We start from the raw sequence: 9,935 nt of genomic DNA, 5'->3' as shown, positions 1-9,935 counted from the left end.
TCATAACTTCCATCACATCTTCATCATGTCGTCTATTCTTCAATTTTCAGCATAACAGATAATTACTTCATTTGTCAGTATCAAAATGTCTGGAATACTTCTCTGCTTATATTTAGTGAGCCTTTCTCTCTCACTGTCTTTCCACTTTTGCCTTTAGACAAAGGTATTTCTGCTTGGCACATCTGGCAAACCAATCTGACGTGATCCAAAAGAGCCAATCTTGTCCCTTTGACCTTTAACAAAAGCAAGTTCCTTCAATAGTATCTTTGTATCCTTAGGGCAAGTACAGTTAATGTGAGTTTCTTTTCTGCAGCCAGCAGGGCATCCGAATTCAGCACACAGAACAATTTGACACTTGCAGATGTGGATGTTAAACAGTTTGCCAAGTTTCACAGTGAAAGTCTCTTTGACATCTAGCTTTCCTCTACCAAGATATGTTTTTGGCTTGATCCCAGCTCTCTTGGATCTTGTTCAAGATTGCCACACATGAATTTACAACAGAGGTCACAAAAGAACTGTTTGCTGGTTCCCACTTTCAAGCACTTTCAAGGATATGTCTCTTGCAAGGCTGGCTGCTGGGTAATTTTTAGCATCATCACTACCTTGTTCTTTTAACAGTAGGCCATATCTGACAATGTCTCACAGTGTTGTGAGTTCAGACAGCAACAAGTTTCTGCCAGTCCCAATTAGGTTCCTCATATAAGTGAATATTCCCAGTCTTGTTCTTTTTTTTTAGAAGCCATCACAGATCAGTTATCACACTCACAGGAAACAAAGCAGGAAGTATTAACACTCAAGACAAAACAACATTTAACAAAAAGAGAAAGACAGCTGAACTTGTGAAATAAAACAAACAAAATGCTAAAAAGTTATGATATTAATGTAGTTACTTACCAAGCATATCTAAATTATATTAAAGTAACAAATATATCTTTAGAATCCCCAAGGCATGTCACAACTTTTGAGCACCCCTAACGGTATTTCAGTCTAGAAGCCTAGTTTTAACTATTCCGTAATTTTTATACACTATTTGCTCAGACAAGAACTTTAGAAAGTCGTGAGATAGAAAGATGTATATCCATTCATTATTAATAGATATCTGCTAATCAGTGTGATTCTGGTGACATACAAAGATAGGCATCTTTAATTAGAGAATATGCAAATCTTGGAGTAATTATACGAAAGTTTATAGATCTTGATCTAAAGCAGATGTAGAAAGCTGACAGAAAATGGGAAACTGCTCATAATTCTATTTCTTGTAAGAGAAAAATCTCTCATGACTGTATTTTTAAAGACAGTATCTATATGATAACCCAAATAAAGATCACTATTGGTATGTAAAAACTAGGGACAAGATAAAGACTTATCTAAAAATATAAGCAAGGATTTTGTTGCCATCAGATCCATATCTAAGGAATAATTAATGCCAAATAATACATTAATCCATGTCATTTACACAGAGCTACAGTTTCCTCACTAGTAAAAAAAAAACAATGATATAACTTTGTATGATCTTGAAATTGACCCATGTCTCTACATGGTAGCTATTTATGTATACACACAAACTTATTTCTCCTAAAAATTATCAAACTTTTTAAAGTATTCCTTTAAATTGAAGTGGCTTTCACATAAAAGTCTTCCAAATGTTATTCTACAATTTGCCAGTTTTATCCTCCAGAAATGGTACTACGCTTGAAAATTTCACCAGATTCCATTGAAGAAGGAATAATTTTTTTAATCTCCAGTGAACTCTGGGACAAAATAAGCCTCATATTTCAAAAATAAAAATGTAACATGAACAGCTGGCCTTCACCTGGTTGAAACAGTACTGTTAAATGTTCTGTGCATGTAATAATCAAAGTATTTTTGCAAAGGTATATAAATCAAGCTAGTTGCATTATAGGGTTTATCTGAAAGATTATATTAAAAATCAGTGAAGTTCGTAAGAATTCTGAAAGAAAACAGTCCTATATGTATTTCACTTATTCACATTTAAAAATACTAATTAAAAAGCTTTGTTGCTTACTTTACTAACAGAAAGAATACCATGCTCACTGCAAATTTTCTCAGTCCAGAGTTTAAAAGTTTTCATAACATTGCATCACTTGAAAATAAGGTCATTAGTATTTACATGTTTTTCAGCCCTATAGTAGTTACAGTTCACAAACAGTATTTTTACAGTAAGTAAAACTGCTAACAAATATTTTATAATTTATGTCAATCAATATAAATAGCAAAATATGCATTCAAAAATTTGCAATCATAATTTGTCATTCATTTCAAGTAGAAGAAATGTTCAAAGTTAAAGAAAATAGTGCAGTATTCTCCAAAGATGAGTATCAAATCCCGGCTTCAAATCCTGGTGTTTGTTTACTACATGCAACTAATTACTATGCTGCATTTATACCTAAGCAATTTAAATTATTCAAATCAACATCCATAATAGTCAACTAATACAGTGGAATTTTCCATTCTTTTTATATCCATACCTTGCACTATGTTAAATTTTCTCCAGAACTTAGGGGAGGCATAGAGAGGGAATAAAAAGGAAAAAGGAATCTGTTCTGCCATCTATGTTCATCTTGCACTTGTTGGCAGGATGACACTGTTGGATGCAATCTTTGTTTTTCAGATTTACCTCACTTCAACGTTCAGATTTACCTACTACAAAGATATGCCTTCACAAACCTTATTTAACATGGTAAAAGCAAACAAGTAAACCATTTTTGGTACTTTTGGTACTTTTTTTTTCTAGCCAGAAAAAAAATTGTCTTCATTTTGAATGGTGCCTTCTTCTGTTACACGGAATTTTTCTTGCTAAGAAAAACTAGATCAGAATCATCAGACATCCTATTTCTAAATTGTGTAAGATCAATGAATAGGAAATTTGCGAAAAAGAAATCATATTCTTTTAAAATATGTCTTCATGCAAATGTTCCAGAGAAGAAATATTAGCATGATCTTTTAAGAAATCATTTGGCTAGAATTATATGAATACACTCTATGTAGTATTAAGCAGTTTGAATTAAGAGAGAAACAAGGTCAATTATCCAAATAGGGAATCTGGTAGATTCCTTAATATGCTGAATATTGATCAACTGGAAAAGTTGTAGCTAGGACTATTAACTGCTCCAGGCAGATAATGAATGAAAAATAAATCAATTAATAAACAATAAGCTATATGTACAAAATAATGAAGTCCAACTTTCACCAAAATAAACATTTACTTTGCATACCCTCATATAAGGCAAAACCTTCAAAGTAAAAGAGAGCACACACATCACTGCTTATGGCAATCATTCATATTATATTTTGAGAGGCAATGAAAATTCCTAATTCTGCAAATTTGGGTCATGCTACTTTTAAAAAATATATTCATTGGTAATTTTTAAGGAAGGCATAGCCTCATTCACATTTTGATCTAAACGTTGATATCCAACTGTTCTGGAACACAAGCCATCTCGCCATCTTCTATTCTGAACCAACAAAATTATCTGAAAAGAAATAATTAGATAATGTTAAACATCTGAATGTTTAAAAAGATTTATAACAATATTTTCAGATTATTCTTTGCAAATTTTATATGTTCCATGAAATCTTCATATTCACACTAAATCTTTTAGGTTTGTAATAACAAGGTTATTTGTATTAATATGCAAACTGCTTACCTTATCCTTGACAGATAAGTTTTGTAGCATAATTACTGGTACATAAAATATATTTTGGCTGATTTTGTCTGTTTATGACTGAGCCAAAAAGTATTTATTATCAAACATTTTTCTTATAAATTGATGCCAGCTTTATACTAGGACAAACCTGACATACTGCAATTAAAGAAACAGCTGAAATGAATGATAAACCCTGATACATATCCTTATACCATTCAACAAGACCCCAGTTACACTGTATAACAATGGATAAACTGCAATAGAAAACCCAATGTCCTATTATTGAAACTGAGTGAAGAGTTGGGAGAACAGATTTTTACTTCCATGGATGTTGTGTTTTTTAATTTGCCCTAGTCTAGGTTGGATCTGTGAATCTAAAACTCAATTAAAATACATTACCAATAGCAAGTCCTTAAGCTATAAAAATCCATGTTTCTGATTAAAATAAAAAAAAGCTTCAATGAGAAAAGAGAAAATTTGTTTAATGAGAAAAGATAATATGAAATTGAAACAAAACAGACAAAAGTATAAGTATAATGATTTGAATTAAGATGAGATAATCAAAGTAAAATTGAGAAAATTAAAAGAGGGGAAAAACTATATAGAAAATGTAGAATAGTATAAGATATGGAACAGAACACAAAAAGGAGCATGAAATTGAGTTTTGTCTGTATAAAGAAGTTTAACCCAGGACCATGCTATTTTCAAAAAAGTTTTTTTTCTTGTATTTTGTATGTGTGAAAACCCAAATAAACTTTATTTTTTAAAAAAAAGAAAATAAAAAAATTGATATCTGAGTATTAGATTTTCAGTTTATAAAATTTACCAATAAGCTAATTAACTGCTTCTAAATTTATTCCAAAATAACAATATTCTAATATTAACATCAAACTGAAAATTGTTAAAAAGCCCATCCTACCTTTCTTTTATTATGATATGTGATATAAACTACAGCAACCAAAAAGGCAAAAAAAACAAGGTGGAAAAAGAAATGGCTGTCATCTTCCAATCCCGAGACTCTTATGTCCTTCATGTTATGAGCAAATGGCTTCTTATTCTCGAAGTTCCTCATACTTGAATCTTCTGCAAATTCTGGTACGTCTTGGTCATCTTGATTATTCTGAGAGTTAGAAGCTAGATCATAGATGACATAATCTTTAGGTTCTTTTGCTGTTGGTAAGGAACTAGTAAATATATTTCTGTCCGTCATGTCATATTCTTTACTATCTGCATCTTCTGAAACATCAATATTTTGTTGATTAATGCTAACAGTTTCTAAAGGTGACACAGGAGGTTGGACTACTTTATTTTCTGCTAGAGTAGGTGCATGTACAACAGAAGCATCAACTTTCAAAGAAGTTGAGATCATATCTTCATTTGTTTTATTCCTCAGACTGTTCTCACTGGTTGCAGACATAATTGAGGATAAATTCTCTTTTTCATCTTTATGAATTGACTTAAAGTTCTGAGTTATTTCTGCATTAGGTAGAGCATCTTGAAGAGGGAAAGATAAGAATAATTTGAAATCTTTAACAAATAATTTTACAACGTACAAGGATGCAAAAATTGATATGGTTTGAGGATTAACTGTATCTCAGCTAACGAACATGTATCCAAAATTTATAGCAAATAAAACATGGAAGAGTAAAAACTAGTACTAGCATATCAAAATAAAAACATTGATAGGCTACAATGGAAATGTGCTTAAAATAGTTACAGTATTGAAGCCTTTAGCAAGAGTTGTGCCTATTTTAAGCAGCAATAATCATACATATATAATCAAGCAACATAGAAACTTGTGAAAACAAGATACAGCTGCACAAGACATTTTTCCATATCAACACTATGACTCATATGATATAGGTTATATCTATATTACTATTAACATTGCTTCTAGTTAAATTGATTATACCCTGATCCACACATAATTCACTGGTGGTTTGTTTTTTGCTTAGCTTGGTATATGACCCCACCTATTATGATTTATGTGTCAGTCAGTAATGAATTAGATCCAGAGCTACATTTAAAATAGAACCACAGAAATCAGTGGGATCAGTTTCTGGCATCATGATTTTCTTCAGTTCAAAGAGAAGCTAGTTGATTCGTACTGAATTAAAATGAACAAATTTATTTGCATACATTTTATGGTAAATAGGAAGCAAAAGACCATCTTTTCTTCATTCCACGTAGTCATCTAAAAAGAAAAGCTTTGTGAAAAGGAAATTAAGAAATAAGCTCGAAAGCCAATGAACTTGCTTCCCATTTACCATGAAATGTTCAGGTTGTGACTCTTGGTGAACCCCTAGCATTTTATTTCTCTACATACTAGAAGATTCCAGTTACGAACTGAGATAAGTATTAGAATCAGAAAAGAAGGCATTTAAATGGCACCTATGGAAACAATAGAAAAACTGCGCCTATAGGTTACTAACCAAAACATGCATGATACAGTATATTAAAAATGAGTGTTCTCTCACACAATGTTGGGCTACATCAATATAAATTAAATAATTTCAGGGGGATGTTTTTGTTAAATTTTGTTAAAATACAAATGCACACTACAAGAGGATTAATGAACAGGTCTGATCTGCCTTGTGTATTTTATTGTTATAAGTAACTAAGCACTAATTACACAATCAAACGCAGCAATTTTGTCAGAAAATTAATTCAATTTTTCTCTCCCAGAGAGCAAAGAGACTGCTAAGCTTGGAGTCTTTGATATTCAGGAAAAGGACAAAGGCAAGGCAGACAGACAGACAGACAGACAGACAGACACACACACACACACACATACACACACACCAGCAATTCAGAGTCTTATCATTTTAAATGGGAACTTCCTCAACTAGGAATAGGTGTGGTTGCCTTAATCACTGTATGCCTTCATGACACAAATTGTGGAATGAAAAAGAGAAACAATGCCTCTCTTAATTTTCCTGGATCTCTACCAATTGTTAATATGCATCCATTAGACTGGATTGATTTTATGGACAGGATTATATTATCCATCCAATTTTATGTAGAGCCGAGAGATTCTTATTTTTGTGTTCTGATCTTTGTTCTGCAAGTTTCATCTGTTCCATGCCCCATGTAGCATCTCAAATATATACAAATATTTTTAATGTACTAACATCAGAGAGTGTGAAAGTCTTGAACAGATGTTTGAATATGGTTTTTACATCAATGATAGAATGCAAACTGGAATTTAATTTAATAATTTTTAATAAGTTAATATTAACTTGTCTAGTGGTTAAAGCATCAGGCTAGAAGCCAGGAGACTGAGAGTTCTAGTCCTGTCTCAGGCTTGAAAACCAGCTGCATGACTTTGAGCCAGTCATTCACTCTCAGACCAACTCATATCAAAGTTGATGTTTTGGGAAAAATAGGAAGAGGAAGTACAGTATTAGGTACACTCACTGCCTTGAATTATTTGTAAGAATCATATAGCTGCTTTTATAAATTAGCTGTTCTATTTTCAGATTTGTAGTTTAAAAAAAATTTTCTTTCTTAATGGGCACTTAAATTGTACTGGAATCTGTTCTTATCTACAATTATATTTAATAATATTATGTTTCTGTATGTTACCCTATTCTTCTTGAAAGGGAGTGAAGAATTGAATGAAGTTATCAAACAGCATTGCCAAGCTACCCTTTCTTTTTGAAATGGGTTCACTATAACCAAGCTCCCAATAGCCAGATATACGTAATATCAACCCAAAAACTGTTCATAAATTGTGTAATTTTTCTATGAAGTCCCCTTTACTCTATGCTTAAGTAGCAAGAATTAATAATACATAAAATACATGGAATTTGCACGGTCTTTTCATTTCCAGAAACCGAACCATTTAACTTGCCTCAAAACTAAACAGTATTACAACTTAGGTGTATGTATGTATGTATAAACACACACACACACAATCTCAAAAGGTCGGTTAGAAGGTCGGTAAAGTCATGCAATTCCCTCGATTGCACAACTAGGGACATACAGCAGTTGAACCAAGAGGAAGCAGCAGAATTTGTCTCATTCTCCACATACATACGTAGGTACGTACACAAAGTGTATAGCTACGTAGTGTGTTTGAGAAAAACGGAAATGTTAAAAACTGCCCTTCTTTCAAAGCCGTTGTACACAGTTCTGTTATATTTATACAAAACTTGTTAATTCGGCGGGATCCAGGTATACGGGCAACCCAGACAGACCCGTCCGAACCAACAAAAAGCAAGAAAGCGCCACTTTCCTCCCCAGAACCCTCCTCCTATGCCCGAGGAGCTCCCGTTCTCGGCAGTGCCGAGATTCACCCGGTGAGGAGGAACAAAAGAGACGTATTGAGGCACAAGCCCCATCGTCCCCAACCAGAACGGGCACTCCGCCGGGCTGTGGACAATAGGTTCAACAGGGCAGAAAGAAACAGGTCACCCAAGGCTTATAGAAGGCGGCGGGGGAGGCAGATGGGGCGGCGGCTGCGTGACTTTCCTCCAGCTAATCTTCCCAACCGACTCCGGACTCGCCGCTTCCTCCGTCGGCGCTCGTTTAGCCACCTTTCCCGCCTCACCGTCTAGAACCTGGCCCCGAAGCGGCAAGGCCAGGAGCAAAAGAAAGAGCGACGTTCTCGCCAAAGACGACAGCGACAGCGTCTCCCCCATCTCGGTACACTTCACTCTCTGCTCGGGGTCCGCCATGCCTGTCGCCGGGGGAGGTGGCCTCGTCCAGTCCCGCCCACCCGCGCTGCTAGGCAACTGCGTTCGGCAAGGAGGGGAAGTCTCTGACGAAACGAGTGTCTCCTCCCCTATCGCCCAACCTTAACTTCCTATGAAAGGTATACGTGCGATATCGTTTGTAAAGCGGCGCCTCGTCTGAATACGGCACTTCCGGGTTTCCTGTGCAAAAGCAAAAACAAAGACAAAAAAAAAACACAAACCTATTGGAAAAGGAAGCCCGGTGTATGTCACTCTTCACGTTTCCATCTCTCAGAGTCTGGTAAAAATCCTAAGGGGCCAGGCATTTTTGGCGGGTTTTAGATGGTAAAATACTGTACGAACTCTTATGTAATTTGCATTGGAAAATAAAACGTGGGCTTCTCTGAGCTTGTATTCTTGCAGATGCTTCATTACCAAACTAAGTATCACCAGTGCTAGTAGGGAATGGGGTTTGCTCAGTTTTATATGCAATTGGCTTGCCTTGTCAAGGGGTCTTAGTATTTTTTTGTTTTGGGGGGTTTGTTTACTGTGGCTTAACTAGTTTTCTTTAAATCTGCCATAATAGTTGTTAAGCGAGGATTAATGTAATCCTGTCTCATATTTTTCCCACAACAGTCACCCTGTGAGAGTGACTACTCCAAAGTCAGCCTGGCTAAGGCAGGACTAGAATTCACATTTATTCTGTAGCACAATCTAATATCTATAGTGCTCAAAAAGAAAATCCATCTTCTACTAGCAAGGTGGATAGTACTTTTAACATGCACTGATACAGCTTTTCCTTTTGCATATATGCACAAGTTACATTATTGCAGGAAATATCCAAAGGTATAGCTATAACTTAGCATTTAATTGATTCGTGGATGTTATCCTATGTTCAGAATAACTGAAGTAATTGTCTCTATAAGCACATTTCTTAATTATCATATTGACAAACCCAAATGATATCTTTGACTTGACAATGACTGCTTAACTGGCCTCAAAACTTTCTTTTATTATGCTTTTTTTTAAAAATTCCAACATTCAAATCCTTTACTCCATAATTCTCTACCTTGCATTATTCACAGAATGTTACAAAGGGCCAGGTAAGCCCATTTTGCTCAACTCATTTTTCCTTTTTGAGAAAAATACTTAGTGCCATACCTCACATATTGGAACTAGGGGCTCACTGTTTGGAAGGATTAGAAAGATTTATAGCAGTCTAAATTTTGTAGAAAAATCTCTAAAATATATTAATTTAGAGATCAAGGCAAGGTCAAGAATATGATGTTCCTTCATATTCACCAAGACAATTCTTGTGGATTGTGTAATGATCTGACCAAAATCACCCAAAAAACTCAGTTTGCACTTCATACTATATCCTCACACTGATGTATGTATGTATAATCTTATATCTTTACATATTGCTTTTTTGTACAATTTCATTGCCAAATAAGGATGTTGAAATGCACATGGAAAGGCAATGGTTTTTGAAAAGATGTTTTATCAAAGTAAGCAGAACTCTTTTTTCTATCATAATGAGCAGAACTGTTTCACAGAAGTCATAATGGTAGCTACTTCACTAGTTATTAAC

At 34.5% G+C, this 9,935-nt stretch overlaps 1 protein-coding gene across 1 annotated transcript; it reads right to left on the bottom strand.

The window, feature by feature from the left end:
- Window positions 1-859: 859 nt before the first annotated feature.
- Window positions 860-8,357, bottom strand: C2H5orf15 (chromosome 2 C5orf15 homolog). The gene is made up of 3 exons (XM_026696476.2): window positions 8,221-8,357; window positions 4,588-5,162; window positions 860-3,494 (listed from the first exon to the last, which is right to left on the bottom strand). Exons 1-3 carry the CDS (start codon window positions 8,345-8,347, stop codon window positions 3,363-3,365), a joined length of 834 nt encoding a protein of 277 aa, XP_026552261.2. The 5' UTR covers window positions 8,348-8,357; the 3' UTR covers window positions 860-3,362.
- Window positions 8,358-9,935: the final 1,578 nt, after the last annotated feature.

The sequence above is a fragment of the Pseudonaja textilis genome, chromosome 2 (genome assembly GCF_049901715.1).
Source record: "Pseudonaja textilis isolate UNSWEBS1 chromosome 2, rPseTex1.2, whole genome shotgun sequence".
NCBI lineage: Eukaryota > Metazoa > Chordata > Lepidosauria > Squamata > Elapidae > Pseudonaja > Pseudonaja textilis.
This window is presented reverse-complemented; position numbering and strand designations above follow the sequence as displayed.

Coding starts and splice junctions, on each gene's coding strand:
- C2H5orf15 (XM_026696476.2), bottom strand. CDS start 8,347: ATGGCGGACCCCGAGCAGAGAGTGAAGTGTACCGAGATGGGGGAGACG. Junction 5,163..8,220: donor TCGGGGCCAGGTTCTAGACG/GTGAGGCGGGAA, acceptor TCCCTCTTCAAG/ATGCTCTACCTAATGCAGAA. Junction 3,495..4,587: donor CATATCATAATAAAAGAAAG/GTAGGATGGGCT, acceptor ATTTCTTTTCAG/ATAATTTTGTTGGTTCAGAA.